Raw genomic sequence first — 25,617 nt, 5'->3', positions numbered from 1 at the left:
TATTATTTAAATCCTCTATAAAGTCAATTTAATTCATGAAATCAATGTTTATAATAAGTTTCGGCGACGATGTGACGTAAAAACGGGAGTTTCGTGATTCGTGCATAAGATTAGGGCACAAAAAATCTGGGCACTTTTATTACTCACGTTAATCACTCCTATGATATTTATCTTTTTAGATAAATCCTATTTAAATGTTCTGAACTCCCTAATGGTTCATAATTATCATCCACTATCCGGGATGCCTGATGCTAGATAGCTAATTTTCAGGATTTAAATTCGCCGACGTCACGAAGTTGCCGCTCATTCAGCTGGCCATTGTAGAACTCTCTTTCTTACTAGTTTCCTCAAAATAACCAGTAAGACTCACTTTTAAATGGTGGCCCGTGATTGGCCAAAAGGACCGTTTCAGTTACCTAATTTCTTACCGAAAACGTAAACTCCGAACGCAACAATTGCGCGGATAACAAAATTTCACTTAAAATTCAAATACATAAATATTAAAATTAATAATTTACATAATAAAATTACGGCGTTAATTTTACCGTTTACAGTTTTCAAGTCCATTAGTCCTTAGAGGGGTATCAACAATACCTCGTTCAAATAGTCCGGTAAAAATCCAAAGAATCACTTTTCCATAGACATACATAACCAAATATTGCCGTTTCTGAAAATAAATGATATTATACATAGAGCACACAAAAATAAAATAAATCGTAAATAATAATAAATAATTAAACTGTCAAAACAAACATGTTGCAGTACACCATATCGTTTGGTATATAATTTGTTTGTTAATGCTGTGTTCTTCGAGTATAGCTGTGTTGGTGGTATCCAATTTATTTACAGTGGAAAAAAAAAGTTATGTTTAACCTGGGAGTTAAAACTCTTTTAGTTTTTACTTCTATGCTTCGTATGTCTATACTTAGATTTCCGTCATGCTTATTTGCCTCTAGTGCTAACTAAAATCAAGTGTTTAATTTTTGTACTTTAACTTTAGTAGAATTAACAGATTTTAATATTTGTAGAAATGGAGTTGGTGTGCGAAGCGACGTTTAATTCGATATCAGCCATATTTTTCGATTTGGACAACACTTTAATTGAAACACGAAAAGGAGATGATTTAGCTTGCGATAAGGTACTGTAATATTTTTGCTATATTTCTGAGTTTAAGAAATATGTTATTACAGCTCTCCGTTAAATTAAATATTAACTTAAGGAAGGGAGGTGACTTGTTTCTCTTTTAGCCGTTGTGATATTTTATTGGTTCCGAAAATAGCACAGTGCATGGGGTAACAGCAACGTTCGCCGCTGGAAACTCTACACGGATTTTCCCAATTTAGACTTTTGACGGGACTTAACGAAGAGCAAAAATAGCTCGTGGTAGGGTGTGAACTTGCGAGCGGAGTTCAGTCGCCATGGGAAGAGCGGTTTCAAGCCGCAGGCGTCGCGCATTCATTGATGTTTGATAAAATCTGTTCGCCAAACCAGCATCTTGTAAACTTTTGAATAGTTTATGAGATATTTAACTTTTAAGCGGTATTGTGAATACTGGGTTATTTTATAACTGCTATTTGTTTATATGCTTACTGTGCTCTCATTTTATCGCAATCATGAGTGATATTCCAGAAGGTGTTAAGAAATGTGTGGCAATTCTCCGGGCTGCTAGAAGTGATACGGAAAAATTTGCTGCTTTATTTATGGTGACAAAATTGGTGAAAGGAAGTGATTGCACTGCACAATCGAAAAAGATGCTTTTTGAAGCAATTGGTTTCAGTTTTTTGAAGAAACTACTACTCTCATCTGTTGTTCCAGAAGATTGTCCGCCATTGGTGTATAAGTCTGTGGCGATGTCTGTTCTTTCGAGTTTCTGCTCAGAACCAGAGCTGGCTACCCATCTAGAAATGTTAAAGAACATACCTGTTTTCCTCGAGATAGTCCAGCAAGCAGACGACGATGCGTTGGATGACGACCTGATCGTAATCAGTGAAGCTTACGAATGTTTGCAGGCCATTGCAAGCCACGAGCCGGGTCAAAAAGCATTACTAGAAATGGGTGCAATTGCTAAAATGTGTGAAATATATTCTCAACAAAGTTTTCAAACAGATGAAGCACTGAATGTTCTAGTGACTTTAGTCACACGATTTGGTCAGGATGCTTGGGATGAAGATCCTAAACCATTCCATGCTATAGTGAATAAGATTGCACTTGATTTTGAAACTGACCACAGCGAAAGGAAGTTTGAGCTGTGCAGCATTCTGCATGCCCTGTTGTTCAGCTGCCGTCGAGATGTGATAGCGCATAGCTCTGCGGAGGAGCAGTGGGTGCAATACATTTACAAAGGTCTGAGCGATGTCCTGACAAGCAAGATTGGTAAAGCACAAAGAGACCCTGCTCTCAAATTGGCTTCGGTCGTCGTGGAAGTGCTCGGCGTCGAATGGTGTCTAAGAGACGAAGATAAGCCGAGGCAGTTTTTCCTCTTGCTTGTCCATCTCTGCTCTGTAGAAGTTCGCATGCAGCTGGAAGATCGCAACATGTCTCAAATAATGAACAATGCAGACTTGGTCACGGCGTGTTTCATAGTTCTGGAGCTGTCCATAGCTTTTGTGGCTACAGACACCCTGGATCTGGAGCAGAAGGAAAAACAGCAGCTTTACACGGCCCTGAAAGGAGCATTTGCAGCGATCATGTCAACGCTAGTGAAAGTGTCCAAGGAATCTCTGGAGAAGCAAGGAGCGAAGGAAAAGGTTTTTATCTGTGCAATGGTTCGTGTCCTGGGTGCCTGGCTGGCACAGGAGACTTCTGCAATGAAAAATGCAGTGACCACTCTTCTTCCATTCATGTTGAAATTGGCGAACGAAACGTTTTACGCGTACAGAGCTCGACGCACGACGGAGAGAGCCAGAGGGGATTCGCCCGGAGCCCCGTCGAGCGACCCTCTCAGCCAGCTGGACATCCTGCGCCTGCTGCTGCCGGCCATGTGTCACCTCACCGTGGACGAGAAGGCTCGCAGAATAATGCTGGACGTCAAGCAGGAGGAGGTTTTGTACGAGTGCCTGCTCTACCACTGGTCGATAGTCCACTACAAGAAGCCGGTGGTGCCGAAATCGGAACGAGGAAAAACCAAGATGGGTCCGGAGCCGGAGCTAGATCCCGGCGTGGCGGACGAGATGAAAGATTCGCGCACGGCCATGATCAGCATCTGCAACATCTTCATGAACGTGACGGTGCTGGAAGCCAAGATGGTGGAAGAGAGCGCGCTGTTTGCGACGCTACTCAAGTTCATCTTCAACAACCTGCCCGAACTGAAGAGCACGCCCGACAACCTCGTGCTGCACGGCAACCTGGCCGTGCTGGGGCTGCTGCTTCTAAAGCAGCAGGCCAAGCGCGCGCGCAAGAACGACTTCTCCATCTGCCGCTACGTGCAGGCGACGATCCGCTTCCTGTGGGGAGCGTTCAGCGCGGAGGAGTCGCACGACGCCTCGACGCTGGTGGTGTCCATGAGCTACAAGGAGCACTGGCTGGAGCTGCAGGAGCTGTGGTTCCTGGGCATGCAGACCATGAGCGCCGTGCTGGCCCTCGTGCCGTGGCTGTCGGAGTTCGCGCTGGAGAGCGGCTGGGCCGAGGCCATCGTGGACACGCTGAAGCAAGTGAAGATGGGCTCGCTGCCCGCCAACACGCGCTCCGCCTACGAGGACTTCCTGTGCCACCTGGTGGACGCGGACAAGAGCGTGGCGCGCGTGCTGAAGGAGCGTGATGCTCTCGCCGTGTGCCGGACCCACAGGCTCATGGAGCTGGGCAAGCGCCTGTTCGGCGACTAGAGCTCTCTCGCTCGGGACGTTAGTTGTCGTGGATCCTGTGTGTGCGTGTTGCATGCTTGTGGCTAACACTGGCTGGGGACCGGGTCTGGCATGTTGGCAGTCGTGTTGTGTTTGTGCTGTTTTCCAGTGGAGAGTCGCTCGTCCACGGTGCCGGCCGTGTGCACCGTGCCGAGGGCCGTGACTCTCCGCCACAGGTACCGCCCTGGTGTGCGTAACCTGCATGCCACCTCCTAGCTAGAAGGTTTAGGATTGCATTGGCAGGCGACACTCCTTCGTGATTATACTTGTTTATCTCTCCCAACATGGTGGTTTTAAATTCCTGTTTTGTTATGATAAATTCATTAGTAGTTAGATTGGTAAATATGTAGTTGAGAGGTATTTGCGGAAAAAAAATGTTAAAAATCCGAAATTACCTTTATTAGATGCTCTTCAACTTCCTCTTTTCATTAAAAGCGGCTGCGATAAGAAATTCCAAATACTTTAGGAGATATCGCCGTTCTTATTTTGCTATACAAGACCTGTGTAATCATTCGACCGTTGCAATTTTTTTTATTGCCATGTGTTTGTGAATGCCTAATTAATGAAAATGGTCGATTAGGTCAGTTACATTATAAATACTTTGAAACTAAGCGTATATTAAAAATATGAATTAATTTCAATGGTTCTTTAGTTTTAAAGTATTTATAGTGCAACTGACCTGACCTAACAAACCGGGACAAAGGATGAACAGTAACAACTCACGTAAAAATTTTTTTGTTACTTATTACTTGCGCAACAATAACAAATAACACTTTAAAATTAGAAACGTTAAAAACTCACCTAAGTTGGAGGCGGTAATTAAACACCGTTTTAAACAATAAATGAACTATATAATCACGTATTGGTTCATTTGAATTCTGGCTTATCACGAACAATCACGTGACATCCTTATCATCCTTATCCAATAAAAAAATAGATACTCGTAAACAAGAAACAATGGTGAATGCCACATGAATGCACTGGTATTGTGATGAAATTTAAAAATTCGATATCTCCTAAAGTATTTGGAATTTCTTACCTCCGCCGCTTTTAATGAAAAGAGGAAGTTGAAGAGCATATAATAAAGGTATTTTCGAATTTTTAACATTTTTTTTTCGCAAATACTGCTCGACTACATATGATGACATTTAAAAATTCAATATCTCCTAAAGTATTTGGAATTTCTTACCTCCGTCGCTTTTAATGAAAAGAGGAAGTTAAGAGCATAGAATAAAAGTATTTTCGGATTTTTAACATTTTTTTTTTGCAAATACCACCCAACTACATATTTACCGTTAGATTTAAAATGTGAGGAAATTTGTGGGGTTAAAGATTCAAAATATATCTCAAATTTACCAAAGAAGCTTGAATTATTCCATTATTAACCCTTAAACCAATCATTAATTTGCTCTTTTGAACACATACAAGCGATAAAAAAAAAACACTATGTATCATAATAACAAAACTATTAATCATTTTGAGGAAAGAGATAGATAGCATTCAGAATTTCACTTTTAGCCTTAACTTAAAACATCATGAAGTTTGAAGGGGTATTGGTTTCAGTAGATGGTTATTTTTGAATACATGCTACTAATGGTATTTGATTATCCTACAGAAAAGCAGTTTTATTTTCTCAATGAATAATAAAATATATAAAAAAACTTTTAAAAAAATAGAAAGCAGTTTTAGCTTTTTTCCACCAATGTTTACTTTTTTTTTAAACCAGTAAACCACATAGAGTTCCTAAACATTGAAGCCTTCACAACTGAAGAGTTTTCCTGAATTCATTAAGGAAAAAATTGTCAATTTTATGATATTTCATACTTTTTAACAATTTTACAGTATTTTTTTAAGTTGGCTGCCCTTGGTAACCTACATTACACTTTCATAACCTTTTAGTGAAGTTATCCTTTTAAGTTTAAGGAGGTTATAGTTTAAGTAGGCAGTAGATATTAGCATATAGTTCATGTATTGTTTCATGTTCGTTGCCAGTAATTTTTTTTAATTACTTTGGAATTGTGCATTATGTGTGTGTAATAAATACCTTTTTTTTTTTTTTTAATTATTTGATTTGCTAGCATAAACTGATAAAAGCAACAAAAATGTTTTGTTTTTATATGTCTTTATTGCTAGGAATTTTAATTAAAATTAAAACATTGCTAGAAATTTTAACAATAAAAAATTTTTAATTTGAAAAACATTGTGAAATAAATGTAATACCCACTGGCTAGGTTATTTTTTATTTTTTTTTAAATAGATTATATGATGATTTTTCCAGTTTGAATCTTGCTTCCATTTATGACTTATGGTGTTTACAGCATTTGTTATAATAAAAAGAACATTGCTTGAAAACACTTAAAAACCTTTAAACCCAACCTCTTTTCATAAATTGCTTGTTGATACTTATTAAATTTTATTTGTTACTTATATTTTTAGCAGTTTTAAAAAAAATTGAAGCTTCATTTGATTCCCCTTGTTTGGGGCCTTCACCAAAATTAATTAAGTAGCATTTCTTTCTATTAAATTAAATTTTTAAAGGTAGACATGATGTATTTAAGGCTGATTTCTGCCCAGTTATCTTAAGAAAATGTATTCACTTATCTTAAACATTGAAACAGAATGTGTTAAAGTAAAGAAGCTGGTGCCGTCATTGCTCTGCAGTCGCCTGAGCTCCTTCAGGCTGGTACCTCGTGGGTCTTCCAGCATCTGTCAAGTATCATCAGTTTAGGTCAATTCCAAATATCTGCCAATTTAAATTCCAGTTTCGATTCTCATGTTTGAAATTTAAGTCTTTGAATTCAATTATTGATTCCATGAGAGTATATACATTTTACAATAACACTTTGATGCTCGTCAAACTATTCCTAATTGGTAAACTCAGGTACCAAAATCTGCTATTAATGCATTAGAAATAAATAAAGCTTTTTTTTTTTATTCACAACTATTGCAATCCATAAACAGTTGATAAAGACAATATGCTATAACTATACATATATAAAGTTTCTGTATTTTAAGTTGTCTGTAATCCTAGGATAAGAAAATATGATAAATACTTGTTAAAAAAATCAGCAGAATTATGGTATGGAACTACACTTGAAATAAAATGTTTTAATAACACTTGTTACTACAATATTTGGCGGTGTTAATGGGGAAAAAAATCAGCGTTATCCTGTTAACCGAATCAAACTCCTATTAAATGAACGAAGACTTATGATAAACCGGTATAGTACCCTGATCAATCTGTGAAAATACTGATGAATAAAAAAACACAAATTTTAAATACTTAATAATCAAACAACTGAATAGTCAGAAATTGCCTGTCAGAAAAACCATTAGTCAGAAATACCCCTTGTTGTCATATTGATAGAATATCCACAGATTAGTGGGATACCAGCCGATTAATTATCTACCTATTAATGGGAAAGTGCCCAATTAGGCAAAAAATTCTTATTTTAAGTATTCATAGATAATGTTTGATGCCCCTACTAACAAGAAAGTACAAATTAAAATCAAAATTTCAAAATTTTTAAATAGGGGAAGAAAAGATCAGTTTTGATTCTAAAACATTTTGCCTCTAAATCCTCAATACCATTGGAATCGATTAATCTACTGATTCTAGATTCTGAATGAACACAATGCTATTTTCAAATCTTGCTTGTATCTAGATACAACTAACAACCATTGTCATAAAAATAATACTAATTAGACATGACCAAAAATAAATAATGTAATGAATTATTACAATGGATCCTACCCAAAGAAACAAACACGTATTGCCACTTGAAATATTAGATGGTTTGATACATTTAGGTTTTGTTTAGCTCTAGTTTGATACATTGGGGTTTTGTTTAGCTCTATCGGTAGTTGCACCGTCTGAATTACTATATCTGTACCGAGTCGTTACTTGTCAAGAGGTTGCAATCAGGAGCTCGAAGGGCCAGTTCGAGGCGTACCACATCGTGTTTTTGGCAGTAATTAAAATAGTGAACAATTGGTGAAACTTAATGGGTAATTCTGAAGGAAAACCTATATTCCATTAAAACAAAAATTTTGAAAGTTCTTTTTTAGTTTTTTTTTGTGACAAGTTTTACAATCCTTCTCTAAGAGAGAGTGTTGATACTTCAAGTACTTTACCAGTAGTTTACCATTTTAACAAATTATGAATTCATTAAAAATAGCATGAAGTTGTGAGAACTGTTGTTTAGGTTAGCTTCATTAAGAATACTATAAAATATTAATGGTAGTTGCATAGGTTAAGTCAGCTAAATTTTAATCGGCAATTCTTAACCATTCTTTTAAATAATTTTACAGATTTTTTCAAAGTAGTTAAACTAACTTTACAAACTCAACACAATGTTTTTAAGTAGGTATTATAAATGTAGCTTACCTCACCCACTCACAGTATCACTATTTGTAATACATAAACCTTACATATTTTTAATTCTATTCATGAAACACACACATTGGTAACTTTTAAAAACTTGAACTATTTAAATGATAAATTTTTTTCAAGCACTCTTGCTTAATCAACCTCAAACTAATAGTGTTTGAGCATATGCATTTTGAATATAATATAGTATCTAAATTTTATTACACTTAGATTTTTTTTTAATATTAAGAATTTAAATTCAATGGAATCGGTGCTCAAACTTTTGAATTAAGGTCAAAGTTATCTTTTACTTATAAACAATTTAGCTGCGGATGACATAAGTGAATTTAAGATGGGATTAAGTTATATGGAGAAAAAAAAATGGGCTTCATTGAAAATAAGATTATTAGTTAGTATAGAACTTAAGTATTTTAGTCTTTTGTTTTAATTTTGCATGCAACTCCAGTAGTTCTTACTTCAGTCTTTTAATTTTGCATGTGACTCCAGTAGTTCTTACTGCAGTTTTTTTTTCATTTTGCATGTGACTCCAGTAGTTCTCAGTAGCACAGTTAACTCGCTGTCGAGGCTGGAGCGTGGCGAGACAGCAGGCACACGGGGCGGGTCTGGGACTAGTCGCACATCGCTACAGTGCTCGGGGAACTACCAGAGAACTGCACGAAGCAGGCACTTGACATAACTTACTAATAGAAACATTCGTTGTATGAAAAAGCCTGTAGAGAAGCGCTCGGTGTTGCACTGGCTCGCGCGAGCCACGCGCCGGATGCCTCGGGACCTGCAGGTCAGGGTCAGTCATTCAAAGACAAGACCAAGGGGGAAAAAAGTTATTACATTATTCAGCTGTTACGGCTTTAATAGACGTCGGTGTTGGTGGCACGAGAACGTCCGGACGATATTCCAGCCTTGCTGTGTTCTGCTGGAGTGAATACATTCCTGAGAGGGTCTTCAGACATCAAGGTCATTAATGTTTGGACCCCGTCTCTGCCCGGACGCAGGCCGTCGAGGCTTGTGCTTACCTGCAGCTCCCAGTGGCACAGCGTACAGTCGCAGCATCTCTAGATGGTCATTCTTGTTCACTGCCTGCTCTTGACGAATCACTTGGTCGTGCATAACTTTACATTCAGATTGTATGTATCTGTGCCCCACATGCGTACATTATGCCTTTGGACATTGCAGTTTAATTAAATGTTGCTTCATCTGTGAAATTAATTTTTTTCAAAAATTCTTCATCAAAGTTGATATGGTCAAGCATTTTTCTTGTAATATGTTAAGCGATGTGATCACCAAAATTCAATTGTTGTACCACATATCCTCAATTTTTTATGCCTAACACTGTAGCATAGCATGTGGAAAAGTCAGTTCTTGTGAAGCTCTGCATGTGGATTTTGTACGACTTGGTATAAATGTCTCACTTTTTTTGCCACATTAATCACTAAGACCTATTTGGCCACTTCTTTTGCAATCGTGGATGCTACCGGTTTATGGGAAACGTTGCCAGTCTCTTAACACATTGTCACAAGGAGGCTGGTTATTATGACAGCGGTAATGTGGTAATTTAGTTGAGTTCAGGTTAATGGTTTTGTAAAAAAAAAAAAAATTCCACAATGCGCATGCTCTTCATTAGTTGTCATTTTCACAAACAGTTGACTGAGACAGACTGCAACTGTTACTGCAAACCACCCTCCAGAGTTATACTTCTATTTGCTTCAAACTGCGTGTAGATAACTCATTTAAAAAATATTGCAGCTTTGCCCTTTACTTTGGGGGCCAAAAGTCACAAATAGCACTCTCCGCTGAGAAAAGCTTTAATTATTTCAAAAAATTTCCAAAGTGAAATATTCATCTTACTGTCCCTTTTGCATGCTGTGTTAAAAAAAAAAAAAAAAAAATAGACATTACGAAGGACTGAAATGAGGAAACCAACTATTAAATGCAAATAATTAATTTTTTTTTTGCAATTGAAAACTAGTTGAAAAATCAACAAGTTTGGACATAGCGCTGAGCTGAGGGCAAAATGTATATGACTAATAATAGTTAAAATACCATATACTAAAATTGACATATTACAAAAATATTATAAATATAAATTGCCCCTTGACACTAGATTCCATGCTCATACTAGGAGTGGACAATTATTTTAGAATCTTCTAGCAGTGTAAACATACTAAAGTTGTCATTTATTGGCACGGAACCATAATAATTAAAATATATTAAAAATACTGTATAATATACAATATTATAAAAAATTTAGTAAATAAAGTTAGGATCCAATTTCTTTTCTTCACAGCCTTAATGCTGGCAATACTAATCCAGTGTTAAGTAACATGAGGCGAGAGGGAGAGTAAATCATAAAGTGTACCAGAGTACTGTCTGTTGCAATTCACAAGTCACAGTTTGGCAGATGGTAACGTAACTTGCTGCCCAGGTGGCATAGCCAAACAGTGCATAGGGCATAAACATAGTGCACTCACAACTCAAACTGTTGAGGTTCACTTACTGGTTTAAAAGCTTCTGTAGACTCTTCGGCAACTAAGCTAAAAAATTTTCAACCTGATTTTTAGCTTGACCACCAAGGTTTCATCTGATCGTGCCAGCTACGCCAAAACGAGTTTGTACTCATTTTGCAAAGGCGTAACTTAACGTCCACTACGACATATACACGTCACAGTTTCCGTCACCGGCCAAGGCGCTCCGGCGCAGAACACACTGTGCTGCAGGTCGCGGTCTGAGGTGGACTCTCACTTCCTCACCTCCTAGCGGCCTTGAAGGTAACCAACGTCTTTGCAGGTTGTTTTTACAAAGTCTTAGACCCCTCCTACGTGTTTGTTTTATTATTCTTTAGGCCAAATAAGGAATAAATAGTTAAATAAAAATGCACAAACTTGAAATAATTACACATTAAAAAATTTACACTCGGTACAAACTGTACCTAACCAAACTCCTAGTAGGTATTTACAGGGTGGCCAAAGCCTTTTTATCACAATCAAAACTAGGTAAAAACATTAAAATAAAATAACTTAAAAGATTAAATGTATTATTAACTAAAATCTATTTCATTTAAAAAAAAAAATTGTTAAAATTCTTAAATGGCCACTGGGTGCCACAATATATGTTCTGTGATTTCAATTTTGGCAGTGAGACAGATACTGCAAATAAACGTACTAAGCTATCATGAAACTGATCTCCACATGTAGACAGCTGGTATGGTATATATTGCACACTACATTAAATATAGGCAATTTATGAATTTATGAAATTACAGCTGCATGGTTACTGTACAATAGCTTAGAAGAAAAGGGTACTTTTCACAAACTTTGATCACTAGAAACTATGAGATGATAATTGGTTGAACATAAATTGTCACTGAACTTATTGCACTAAAATGTGTGGTTGTGTACTTACCACACAAAATGTCTTACAGAATGATATAATTGCAGATATCACAACACTTTTACACTGCCTTCAGTTTTGAGTTCATCTCTCTTGCAACACTTCTCAGTATTATGACAGCTAATACTTACTGGGGAAAATTACATCTAAAAAAAAAAATAATAGAAACCCTATTTTATCAAGTTGTAAACTAGTTAATGTTGTCATAAAGATGTTGATTGTAATGGATTTTAAGTGTTAATGTGCTTGTGGAAACCTCACTAACTCTTGTACCATGAACTGCTGGCTGGCTGCTAACTACTTTAACGAACATGTATTAGTATGTTCATCATGGCTGTAAAAACTGGTTAGTGTTGGTGGTAATTATGTGCCTGTCTGTTAAGCGTGTGCTGCTGCTGTTTTACTAATGCTCTAGATAGTTGGGATGTGGCGACTGCCAATGAGCATCGACCTCGTGAGTTGGGAGTGGAGGCGGAGGCAGCGTCAGGGGATCGTTGCTTGCAGCTCGTGGGCGTCATGACGGAGCGCTTCGGCGTTCCCCCGGACGACGCGCGGCGAGCGGTCGTCACCTTCCTCCAGGGTTTCCGCAGCTGCCCGGACGACTGCGGGGAGTCCCTGGACGGGTGGAGACGGTCGCTGTGGGCCGGCGCGCTGGGCCACAAGTACGCCAGCATCGCCGGTGAGACTGGTCGTGCTGTAGAGCCCTGATTTACATTACCGCCTGTTTTAACCTCATTTAATGCAATGCAATGAGTTCCCGTTGATTACAACGTGCCTATAATCTGCTTCCTGCAATTTACGCTGTTTGTTTATTCTATACCTACATATATTCTATCTTCCCGTGTTTGTCATGGACATCTTACCTATGAAGATATCACTATCGTGTAAAATACCAAATCAAAAATGCTGTCAGGAAAACTAGCACTCTAGCTCGTAAATTTTTCTAAGTGCTTTTTCATTAAAAACGGTACTGACAGGCTGCCAACACTGGCCTAATGAAGGCAGACTTCGAGAAAATATTAGCACGTGACACTGGCACTACAGTTAATAGGAATTCCTACTGTTCATCACTAACTTGTGCATTCAGGATTACGTACTTTATACATTTCTGGTTTTACATCTTTTGTCAACGTCTGTAAAGAATAATGTGGTCGGCAACAAATAATATTGTGAATAAGGGAAAACGTTGATTTTTTTCAGTGAATAATTGACTGTGTTTTTTCTGTACGTATTTTAACAAGATGGCAGCGTGTATAAAATGAAAAAACATTTGCGATTGATGAAAAACTCAACTTTTGAAAGTGTGTGGACGAGCACGAAGGTACTCGTGTTTCACTCGCTGAGAGGTCACGCGTGTCGATTTCAACTCTCAACACAATTGTGAAAAATTGCGAAATGATTGAAGAAAATGCATCTCAGTGTGGTGTTTTTTCTAAGAAGATAAAATACATTCGTGCATTAAATTATGAGGAACTTGAAGTACTTTTGAAGGAATGGTTTGTGGGTGCAAGGGCCTCAAATGTACCCATTCATTATTTTTTGAGAAACCTTGCTGTATTTTTTTTTTCTTTGAAAAATACAACTTTTGCTTTAGTACACTTTCCCAATGTTTTGTGATATTTTCGGTTATATTCTTAACATGTAAATGGCATGTTATTATGAATTGCTAATTTAAGTATGAAAGTATGTACATAGAATGTAAATATAGGACTTAAGTGTTTAATTATTCTTTTTAGATATGTTTCAGACACCCATAGTGAATAATTATGTTTAGATCAGAGAACCAATATGTTTAGGTCATATAATATCACAGTTTTATGAACAAAAAGAGGATTTTTCATACATTTCACTTAATGTACACTTTCCAGCATTTTCAGAAACACCCCCCCCCCCTTCAATAGTGTAAAAAAGGGGTTCTACTGTAATAAGGTTTTAGTAAAAGTAATCTGTCCAGGTGGAGCCTGTGTGCATCACACTAAGTTTGCTATGTACAGATATGGGGTAACCTGTATAAGTGGATCATATATATACACCAGAGTCCCGTTATAGCGAGGTGTCACGGTTCCGGTTTTGATCCTCACTATAACCGTGTCCTCGCTATAACCGAATTGGACGGATTTTGGCCCCCAAAAAATAAAAAATTAACCGAAAATTGAATAAAAATTGTGTTTAAACCTGTATAATTGGAAAATAACAGGTTATATTAACGAAATCTTAATTTCTGTGAGCAGATGTGTGAATTCTCTTTAAAACGATACCCCCACAAGTACGGATACGATCACCGATTGCGTCAAAATAACCAGAATACCCCACCACGGGAAGCCTACAACTCACGTAGTTCCGGTTCCCTACCACGTTCGTGCAACTTCGGATTTCTCTCAAAAATTGAAATTAAATAAATTGAAGGGTTAGGTTAGGTCAGGTCAGTCAGAACATGCTTGTTTTCATTGGAAACTTCTGATTTAGCGGCTGAAGTGGCGTTAATACCAAAACGCAAAACTTCGGAAATCTTCGGAAATTCTTGCAGGGAACCGAAACTACGTGAGTTGTAGGCTTCCCACCCTAACACGCCACGTAAGTATAGCATCTCAGCCCGCAATCGTATACTGGACTTGGCCCGCGGCCGACACAGCATTGTCCTGCTATCTATTGTCGACGCGGGCTGTCTGCTGGCGGCCGTGTTGGTTCGGTATGTTGCTAACAGGCAGCGCTAGTGTAGCGCGACAATTTAATTCCTTACAAAAAATGCAGGAGTGCGGCAACGCACGTACGCCTCAAAACGAAATAGTCGCTGGAAAACTATACTTTTTTCATTTAAAGAAACCTGTCAACTTTTTTAGAAAATAAATTTGGGATTAAACTATCACCACCCCCTTCCCGGACAGATACCCCAACAACTGACCGAAATAAAAGTTACAAGAAAACTGCCCTAGCGAATCGGAAATAAATACGGTATCTAGTGCCTACTATTTGTTTGCTAGTAAAATAAATAACGTGACGTGTTAGTAAATGTGTAACGACTGAAATAATTCCAAACAAGTTTATAAATATTTGTGTATTATTAACGCGATCAATTAGCAACAAGTATAAAGACGGCTCAGACTTTTTTGGCCTAACATAGTTATAAACAATGTTATTATTCGTTAATGAAAATGTCCCAACAAATTAATTAAGAGCATTTATATTTTAAAAAAAGTGCACATCGTTATGTTCAATGGCGGGAAAAAATTGATTTTGTCTATTTTATAAATAATAAGAAATGAGTACAAGTATATGTATATTCAAAGGCTTGGTTTATTCGACTCTAGCATACCTTGGCCTTGAAGCCAGCCAATGATGCTGTGACTGCGAGTCGCAGGTAACTAACGGAAGTTTTTTTAAAAGAAAGAAAGGAAGGGATTCTATTTTTAAAGCCACGCAGTATATATATATAGTGAATGATGTCCAGTGTAACCAACAAGTTATTTTACTAACCACATACAGTAGAACCAGTTTATAGTGAACCCGCCTATAATGAATTCCCGTTTATTGTGAATTTCCGTCTCGGTCCCGGCAAAATGATGTGAGGTTATGTATTAATTTATTGGATATATAGCACAACTTTTGCCAATGTTGATACGTTTTCCCGTGTACCACGAACAAATTTTGCCGACATAATGCACATTTATCTCAAATATTTTCATATAATTACAATTTTTTTTCACAAAACGTCTATTCTGTATCTCATTGAAGTTTTTCTCCGCAATACGCTACTCGATTGTCCACTGTTCATAATATAAACAAGTCGTATTCGAGTGGTCTCGGTAGGCTACGTGTAGCCAAAAATTGTGATCAGTTGGGTGAAAATAAAAAAATAGTTTTCCTTGCATAGTTAAAGAATGGGCGAACGCGTGTACATTTAATATGTTATCAGAATTATAAATAAATTACCGCCACACAAATACGTATGTACATTATAGCAGCCAATTCATTATTTTTACGTCTCATTTTATCGTTCACGTTTCGGACATTTTGATCGAGTAAGGTTCGTAAAACTACCACTAGATAGAACTCTGTGAATTTTTCCATAGAAAGTGAGAAAATTTCGTTCCAGGTTTAGCAACTGCAATACTAAATGATACGTAGTGATCTTTGATGCGCCAGACTCGTTATTTTTCGTTTATTTACTTTTGTCTGTAACAATAATTTCGTGTTATTAAGCTGCAAATGTGCTTCAATAAGTAATAAGTACATTAAAATGGATGAAAAACGCGGTAAAAAACGTAAGGCATTATCTGTGCGAGATAAACTGGACATCATTGAAAAGGTAGACTCCAACCCTGCTGTCCCGCACGTGATAATATCAAAGGAACTGGGAATTGCAACATCCACATTGAGTTCAATATTAAAGAAGCGGAACAATCTTCTTTCTCAAGCTGCGAATACATCACAGAGTATCAAACGCCTGAAAAAAGGAAAATACCCAGATGTCGAAGAACCATTAATAGAATGGTTCAAACAACAAAGAGCGCTAAATATACCTTTGAATGGTTGCATTATACGGGAAAAAGCGCAACAAATCGCACTGAGACTCAACATTGACTTTCGTCCTTCTAATGGCTGGCTTGATCGCTTTAAAAACAGGTTCAATATTGTGTACAAAACAATAAGTGGCGAGGCAGGAAGTGTAAGGCTGAAGAGGTTGATGTGTGGAAAAAGTTACTACCAGGCCTACTTTCAGACTATGAGCAGAAAGACATTTTTAATGTCGATGAATTTGGCTTGTTTTACAATCTACTCCCAGACAAGACTTTTGCTTTTAGAGGAGAAACCAGCCATGGCGGGAAAAGGAGCAAAGAGCGATTAACTGTTTTGGCTGGAGCCAACATGAATGGTTCTGAGAAGTTGCCACTCCTGGTCATTGGTAAACCAAAGAGTCCAAGGTGCTTCAAAAATACGGGAGCCTTGCCATGCAAGTATGAAAGTAAAAAGACTGCCTGGATGACATGTGCTATTTTTGAACAGTACTTGCGATCTCTCGATGCGAAAATGGGGTGCAAGAATAGAAATATCTTGTTGTTCATGGACCACTGCCCTGCCCACCCAGCATCAGTTCCTGGATTGCGAAATGTTACAGTTCAGTTTCTTCCAGCAAACTCAACATCAGTTCTTCAACCAATGGACCAGGGGATCATTAAAGTGTTGAAGCAACGATATCACAAAAGGCTTGTATGCAAAGTAATTCTAAAGATGAAACCTGGCTCCTCTCTGTACAAACTGTCAATACTTTATGCAATGCACTACATAGTCGCTAGCTGGAATTCCATTGAACAAGCAACAATTGCTAATTGTTTTAGGAAGGCTGGCTTTCACATAGTTTCTTCGTCTGTTAGTGAATCTGATGGTGACAATGAGGATGATGATGATGCTGATGGAGAAGATGGTGATCATACTGTTGCATGGAATAGATTGCAAGAAAACTTGAATTTTGCTTGCAGCTTCCAGGCTTATGTGGCAGTTGATGATAATCTTTTGCCATGTGACGAGCAGACTGTTGAAGAGCTGTGTGATGGACAGAAGAACCAAAGTGAAGCAGAAGAAGAGGATGAAGAAGAGCAAGAAACACCACGACCAACAAGTGCAAATGCTCTGGACAGTTTGGGGATTGTCCAAAGTTATATAGAGGCAGCTAGTGATGTTCCAGATCATGTGTGGAAAAGTATTTTCAATTTGGAGCAGTTTCTGTTTTCACAGTCATTGAAAACTGCCAAACAGAAGAAAATAGGTGACCTTTTAAAAAAAAAAGAATGATGAACATGTTACACAATAAACGTGAACACTTACAATTAATTTTTGATTTGTAAATGCAACTACAGTCAAACCTCTATCTATCGAACTCGCATGTATCGATTGTCCGTGTTTATCGTATACTTTCTACGGTCCCGCCAAAATTGTCATACAACTAAGGTTAAAAAAGTCCGCTTGTACCGATGTTCGAATTATCGTTTTGTCCGCATTGATCGTACAAAATATGTGGTCCCGTCACTATAAATTATAATAGATGATCGTTTAACCATAAATATTTTGCAGAAATAACCATTTCTTAGACAGAAACCGTCATAAAAACAGTAACGATTGTATAAGTAAAAATCACCTTAAATCTGCAGCCGAGTAATTGAGCACGTAAACATGAAGAAAAGACAAATGAACAACAACTTACGAAGAAATATGGATGATGTACCATAACTACAGTACAAACCCGATTGTTATCTTACGATAATTACCACAAAAAGAACTACAAATTCTTTGTTGATACCATAATACTACAGAAGCACGATAGCTACCACATTTGCACTATAGTTACCGTAACAACCGAGATGTATATTTGCCGTGATGGTAATGTACGTATTTATTTAAGACATATTAAAATTAAAGAACATTACTGAAAAAAAAAAGCATGTTAAATTTTTATATGTACGGTTAGCACATTTTGCAAAGAAATAATGCGATCTGAAAGAATGCAGTACTACTACGAAAAGTGAAAAGGGTACTCGTGTATTTTTAGGTTATGGCAGTCGTTTTTTCAGTAATATCGGCCAAAAATTAACAAGCGTATCGGAAGTCGGCAGAGATGCCGATTCAACTAAATATTGGCAAAATCGGCTTCTTCAGTACACCTCTTTATTTGATGACATGAGTAAACATATCAAACTTCAGGATATTGAAAAAGACTTTAATTTCCATGATTTCCATGTAGGTTTATTGTGCGTATGTTTTTTTTTTTGCAAGTGTAAATTGAATTAAGTAAAATGCTTCCATTTTTATTTTTTTTTCAAATGATTAAACTTTAATGACAAGTAACTGATATATTTCTGACACTAATTTTGAGGTTGAAATATTTTTTTCAAAATCTAAGAGTGAAGTCCACATCTATTGAATGTCCGCATCTACTGAATTTTTTTGTTGGTCCCCTGAAAAACGATAGATAGAGGTTTGACTGTAATTCAGAAATGCACATACATACAGTATATACATGTACTCAGGGCTCGATTTTAGCGCCTGTCCGCCTGCCCGGAACAGGGAAAATCTCGTCCGGGCAGGCAAAATGAAACAGGCAACTGTCCGGTGGACAGGTGCAACCTGTGACGCCGAGGTTATTCGCACGCACTAATGCAGCAGAGGTGATTAATAACATTTATGCGACCACGACCGCAAATAAAACGTCTTTGACAGTATCTTTTGTGACGGACGACCTTGGCTATTGTATACCGCAGGAAAAAAAAGTAGGTTATGTACAAACCGTGCTGAAATCTTCTTAATCATAATTCTTAAAATCTTACGTTCACGTCATGATTCACGTATGCTAGAGATGCAAAACGTCTCACACCGATGATGTTTGTTTTTGTTGCCATGTTTTTAATTAATTTCGTTGCAGTGCAGCCAACAATTACGTAATTTACCGTTGTATACTTTCAAAATATAAATTTTTAAATTTATTGTCTTTATAAATCGCGACTTTACTAATTCCTTGCTCTACTTTAACATAGTTTGTTAACAGAAAAGCGTTTTTGCATGGTTAACATTTCACGGCGTACTCCAGATGCAGCTGACAGTGGCCGCAGTGACTGCGACTGCTTGAAAATTCGCCTGTCAAAAATTGCATCAAAAAATAAACATTACTTGTTTACAGAGGACACAGTGATCTTTTACAGTTTATATTGTCACGGCGATTGTTTAAGTATTTAATTAATTGCGTTACACAATGTCGAAATTCATTACTGGTGCTTCAAAACCACGAGAAAAGAAAAGAAAAACGGACGAGGACAAGTCAGAATATAATGTTAAATGGCGAAACTGTCTAAATGATGATACACTGTCTGCCCTCATGCGTGTTCAAATAGTCACCTTCTGAAAGTGAGTTTGATCCAGCACCAGCAATAAATCTCTGGTATCATAATGTTCAGAGAAAACGTCGACCCTTTCAGCCTCCTTATCGAAGATGTTCAAGACAGAATCAGCCAAGTAATTCGTGCAGTGACTCAGACAGAGACTCGTCTGAAAATGATGATTAAATAAGGATGTTAAGTGTGTGATAAAAATAGGTGCAAAATATAGCAAAAAATCCTTTTTTCTCACTTTTTCAGCGACTTTGAAATTTTTTTTATTTGGGTAAAACAGCGGACAGGCAAATTGGATGGCGGACAGGCAAATTTTCGATTACACCTGTCCGTTGGGCAGGTTAAAATATTTCTTAAAATCTAGCCCTGCATGTACTTATTCCATTTATATTTAAGTACATATGAAATTTCAAACAAAAGTTTGTACATGTTTGTGCATTACAAATAATATCTGCATTTGCTCATTAAACTGTTGCTTTGAGTATTTTCATTTGTTCTTTTCTTGGCTTACGCCTATGTGTAGTTAAGATTTTGCTTTTGAGGATGTATTGCCAATATAAAAGTTTTCCCAGATATAAAGTTTCCCCTCTATAGTGAACATATAAACTACTCCCTTCAGATTCATTATAACAGGGTTCTATTGTATTACCAAGTACACTAGAGTCCCGTTATAGCGAGGTGTCACGGTTCCGGGTTTGATCCTCGCTATACCCGTGTCCTCGCTATAACCGAATTGGACAAATTTTGGCCCCCAAAAAATAAAAATTAACCGAAAATAGCATAAAAATTGTGTTTAAACCTGTATAATTGGAAAATAACAGGTAATATTAACGAAATCTTAATTTCTGTGAGCAGATGTGTGAATTCTCTTTAAAACGATACCCCATAAGTACGGATGCGATCACCGATTGCGTCAACATAACCAGAATACCCTGCCACGCCACGTAAGTATAGCATCTTGGCCCGCGGCCGACACAGCATTGTCCTGCTATCTATTGACGCGGGCTGTCTGCTAGCGGCCATGTTGGTTCGGGATGTTGCTAACAGGTGGTGCTAGTGTAGCGCGACGATTTAATTTTTTACAAAAAAGCAGGAGTGCGGCTGCGGCAACGCACGTACGCCTCAAACGTAATAGTCGCTGGAAAACTATACTTTTTTCATTTAAAGAAACCTGTCAATTTTTTTAGAAAATAAATTTGGGATTAAACTCAAACCATCACCACCCCTTTCCCGGACAGATACCACAACTGACCGAAACAAAAGTTACAAGAAAACTGCCCTAGCGATTCGGAAATAAATACGGTAGTGCCTACTAGAGGTGTAAAAGTAACGAAAAAATGCGTACCCGTATGTATTCGTTACTATAACAATTAGTACTCGTTACTATCGTTACGTTACTCGTTACTTCTGATACCGCATAACACGCTATGTTATGTTGCAGCAACGAATCCAGTCGTATTGCGTACGCGTACAGTATGACGTCGCGTAAATAATAATAAGTAGAATATAAACAATTAACAATATTTGATAGTTAATAGTTTTTGTTAACCAAGAAAAAATTAAATCTCATTAGAGCGGCTTTTTAATATTATCTCTTTTAAGATAACAACCAAAAAAACGTGAAAATACGTGATTATAAAAACAAAAACATACATATTTCTAATTTGTAAATAATACTTTCTTACGTTGTTTCTGTTCCAATCTCAAACTTTGTCTACACACGGCACAGATAACTAACGGAAGTTTGATAAAAGAAAGAAAGGATGGGATTCTATTTTTAAAGCCACGCACTTAGGTGGCGACTGCACGGCTGAAGAATGTGACAGGCGTCAACGGCAAGATGTCTAGTGGCGAGCGAGAGGGGTGGAGATAAAGCAGACAAATAACAAAAGCGCGCTTCAAGCGACCACGCCGTAAATTCCTCAAAAATACCTCGTTATAGCCGTGTTCTCGCTATTACCGTGCTCACTATAACGAGATTCTACTGTATTAAGTAGTAAAATGGAAGTTTATCTTTTTAGTAGAGATTATGTGAAAAACCATTAGTAATCTTGAATTACAGAATTGCTGGGAAGCTTACATTCATTATTTAAAAAGAAAATGAAAAATAGACATATTGACATTAATTAAGATTAAGGTGCTTATTTTAGTCAAGCACTTAGAAATTATTTTTGATACATTAAATTCTAGTTAAAACCAGGTCGTCATAGTCCAGTGGAAGAAGATCTTGACTGTACTATCTCGTTTCAAGCATGACCAGAAATTCTGGATATGTTGTACATAGTTGCACAGACTACTACTACTTAGCTGCTGACATCTCCCGTCAGCGGGGTGGTGACCAGCCCATCTGGCGAGGTGAACGGGACTGGAGACTAAAGTTTAGATTTGGGCCAGGAACCGGGACCCACTACGCAAAGAGCAAGAGAGCTTGGAGATAAAAATGGAGAAAGAGAGAAACAGGGTAAAACAGTTGCCTCGTAAAATGCGGAAAATTGATGAGAGGCACTTCTGCACAATGTGTTCAGTCTTCTGGCAGCTAACTCTATAACTGAGAGGCACTTCTGCACAGTGTGTCCAGTCTTCTGGCAGCTAACTCTATAACTGAGAGGCACTTCTGCACAGTGTGTCCAGTCTTCTGGCAGCTAACTCTATAACTGAGAGGCACTTCTGCACAGTGTGTCCAGTCTTCTGGCAGCTAACTCTATAACTGAGAGGCACTTCTGCACAATGTGTCCAGTCTTCTGGCAGCTAACTCTATAACTGAGAGGCACTTCTGCACAGTGTGTCCAGTCTTCTGGCAGCTAACTCTATAACTGAGAGGCACTTCTGCACAGTGTGTCCAGTCTTCTGGCAACTAACTCTATAACTGAGAGGCACTTCTGCACAGTGTGTCCAGTCTTCTGGCAGCTAACTCTATAATTGAGAGGCACTTCTGCACAGTGTGTCCAGTCTTCTGGCAGCTAACTCTATAACTGAGAGGCACTTCTGCACAATGTGTCCAGTCTTCTGGCAGCTAACTCTATAACTGAGAGGCACTTCTACACAGTGTGTCCAGTCTTCTGGCAGCTAACTCTATAACTGAGAGGCACTTCTGCACAGTGTGTCCAGTCTTCTGGCAGCTAACTCTATAACTGAGAGGCACTTCTGCACAGTGTGTCCAGTCTTCTGGCAGCTAACTCTATAACTGAGAGGCACTTCTGCACAGTGTGTCCAGTCTTCTGGCAGCTAACTCTATAACTGAGAGGCACTTCTGCACAATGTGTCCAGTCTTCTGGCAGCTAACTCTATAACTGAGAGGCACTTCTGCACAATGTGTCCAGTCTTCTGGCAGCTAACTCTATAACTGAGAGGCACTTCTGCACAGTGTGTCCAGTCTTCTGGCAGCTAACTCTATAACTGAGAGGCACTTCTGCACAGTGTGTCCAGTCTTCTGGCAGCTAACTCTATAACTGAGAGGCACTTCTGCACAGTGTGTCCAGTCTTCTGGCAGCTAACTCTATAACTGAGAGGCACTTCTGCACAGTGTGTCCAGTCTTCTGGCAGCTAACTCTATAACTGAGAGGCACTTCTGCACAGTGGTCTCATGGGCGACCACCATCGCCTTGGGCATACGCCGATGCTTCGGCTTGAAACTAGCTTAGTCTAGTCGAAAAATGCAAAACATAATTGCCCTGCCTTGACCAGCAAGCGTTAAGTTATATATCACAATCACTTAAAATCATATTTTGAGCTGCCTATCACGCGACCAGAAGGTATGACGACTGAGTGAAAATATCACGTTGTAAGTGAAAGTTAGTACACGCTGTATCGCCACACAGCTACATGGTGCGAAGGTGGGAGGAAGTGGGGTGCTGCTCTGTCGCAGCGGAGGTGTACCTGCACTGGCTGGACCTGAGGTACCGCTGCCTGGCGCTCCGCCCCGCGGTGGCAGCCATGCTCTCCACGCTGCGCCACCACTACCTCCTGGCGCTCATCACCAACGGACCCTCCAGGGCCCAGTGGGAGAAGGTGCGTCGCCTGGAGCTGGGTGACTTCTTCGATGTGGTGCTGGTGTCGGGGGACCTGCCCTGGGAGAAGCCACAGCGAGACATCTTTCTGGAGGCTTGTCGCTGCCTAGGCGTGCTGCCGTGCCACTGTCTCGTGGTCGGAGACAAGCTAGAGACGGACATTCAGGGTGGTGTCAACGCGTGCCTGGGAGGCACTGTCTGGGTGCCTTCGGGAGCCGTGCCGCACAATGCCAGCTCACTGGCAGATGTCACTCTGGCCTGCGTCACCGACCTCGCGGTGCTCTTGCCACGGCAGCCCGAGTGTCCGTCCATCTCGTCCAGCAGCTGATGTCTGGGTGCCGTGCCACGCCACGCCAGCTCGCATGCAGACGTCACTCCTGATGCGCTTGACACGGCAGCCAGAGTGTCCGTCCATCTCGTCCAGCAACTGATGTCTGGGTGCCGTGCCACGCCACGCCAGCTCGCATGCAGACGTCACTCCTGGTGCGCTGACACGGCAGCCCGAGTGTCCGTCCATGGGTGCCGTGCCCGAGTGTCCATGCAGCTGATGTCTGGTCACAATTGCCACTTGTCCCACAATGTGATATTTACAGCATGAGACAAGTTACTTTGAACGAGTCTCTTTACAGTTCCTAAGTAACTTTACTTCTTTTTTACAATGAGGCGTTCAGTTTTGGAAATAAGCATTGTTTACTTATGTTTAAGTAATTCTGAATGCATGCATATTAAACATACAGTAAAACCCCAGTGTTACGACCCCTCACTGTCCCCGGGATTAGGATTGTAACAGAATGGGATGTCGTAATAAACATTTCCTTCAGGCAGACCCACCCCAATTTATATTAAAATATTCCATGTTTGATTTAAAGTCCATATTGGCTTGAAGATAGCCGACCGTCAGCAAACTGATGAAAACTCTATACTTGTCCGCAAACAGGGCACAACACTGGTCGGCCGGAGATTATTTTTGTTTAAAACGTGACTAAGGAATTTTTAGAGATGAGGTGGAAAACAGCCTATAAACATAATATATAAGGATTCAGTTATCCTGAAATGCTATGACATGTTTTTCAAATAGACATACACAGCGATGGACCATATGCACTCTGCCCCATCAACCTTTGTTTTAACTGCCGCCAATGATGTTTATTTTGACAGCTTGTGCAACTGTCTTCCCATGGGTTGACAAAGTAAGGTCGCTTCACAGCGTCTACTCTTCTGCCCCAAGCAGGGAACAACACTTCCCGACAATCCACGGTAGGTTGTCCAACATGCTATTCTAGGGTATATTTCCTTTTCGGAAGATATCTTTTGTTAAAATATATTTATATTTGAGTTTGAAAATTTGTCAATTTCCTGCTAGAAATATCTCTCTCTCTCTCTCTCTCTCTCTCTCTCTCTCTCTCTCTCCCTCTCCCCCCCCCCCCCCCAACCCAAAGTTTTGAACCTATTCTCGAAAACTGTGAGGGGCCGTAACAGTGGGGTTTTTACTGTAAAACTTTTGGCATAGTTGTGTGTATTGTACATAATTATTGGGAAAAAAAAAAAAATTGTTTGCTCTATTGTTACCTTGTTTTGAGGCAGTCGGTAGGCAGCAACAGACGAACCACGAAGATGCTGTGAGCGTGTTAGGTGAACCAATCTGTGAAGATAAAGGGCTTGGAACCATCATGCCTTGTTCAAAGTCACTTGTGTAGCGATTGAAGTGTGGTGCTTTATTTGACTGAGCTAATGCTAACAACCATGCACATTAACAGAGCCCTGCCGCTGCGTTACATGGCTGCTACGTTTGGTAATGACTGACGATGTACAATTTGTATTTCTCCCATCCCTCATTTTGTGATTGATGTGATCTGATTATTTATATTACTTGGTGTTTCAAATCGTTGACTAATGAAGTTTTAATTAATGGTTTTGTATTAATTTTTTTATTGTGTGGTACCAAACTATTGGTACTAGTGTATTAATAACTAATGTGGCATCTGTAATTATGTGCAGCTGAGATTTCTGTCAAGAAGTTTATATAACTATTTTCTAGTATGAGTAGTACAAGTTACAATAAAATATTGTGAAATGACATGTTTTGAATTAATATTTTAATAAAATTGGTAAACTAT

At 38.8% G+C, this 25,617-nt stretch overlaps 2 protein-coding genes across 4 annotated transcripts; both read left to right on the top strand.

Annotated features, from left to right (window-relative positions):
- Positions 1-663: 663 nt before the first annotated feature.
- Positions 664-25,617, top strand: LOC134530042 (N-acylneuraminate-9-phosphatase). Of its 3 annotated transcripts, XM_063364576.1 has the most exons (4): positions 1,048-1,138; positions 3,949-4,015; positions 12,121-12,295; positions 23,359-25,617. In XM_063364576.1, exons 3-4 carry the CDS (start codon positions 12,133-12,135, stop codon positions 23,826-23,828), a joined length of 633 nt encoding a protein of 210 aa, XP_063220646.1. In that variant the 5' UTR covers positions 1,048-1,138; positions 3,949-4,015; positions 12,121-12,132; the 3' UTR covers positions 23,829-25,617. The 3 variants fall into 3 exon arrangements, with proteins under 3 accessions (XP_063220645.1, XP_063220646.1, XP_063220647.1); XM_063364575.1 differs by lacking the exon at positions 3,949-4,015 and having other exon boundaries at positions 664-1,138; XM_063364577.1 differs by lacking the exon at positions 1,048-1,138 and having other exon boundaries at positions 3,903-4,015.
- LOC134530039 (neurochondrin homolog) lies at positions 1,133-5,836 on the top strand. The gene has a single exon (XM_063364570.1). The coding sequence runs from the start codon at positions 1,614-1,616 to the stop codon at positions 3,819-3,821; it is 2,208 nt and encodes a 735-aa protein (XP_063220640.1). The 5' UTR covers positions 1,133-1,613; the 3' UTR covers positions 3,822-5,836.

This window comes from Bacillus rossius, chromosome 3, assembly GCF_032445375.1.
Source record: "Bacillus rossius redtenbacheri isolate Brsri chromosome 3, Brsri_v3, whole genome shotgun sequence".
NCBI lineage: Eukaryota > Metazoa > Arthropoda > Insecta > Phasmatodea > Bacillidae > Bacillus > Bacillus rossius.
The sequence above is the reverse complement of the archived record's forward strand: the minus strand, read 5'-3'. Positions and strand labels throughout refer to the sequence as shown.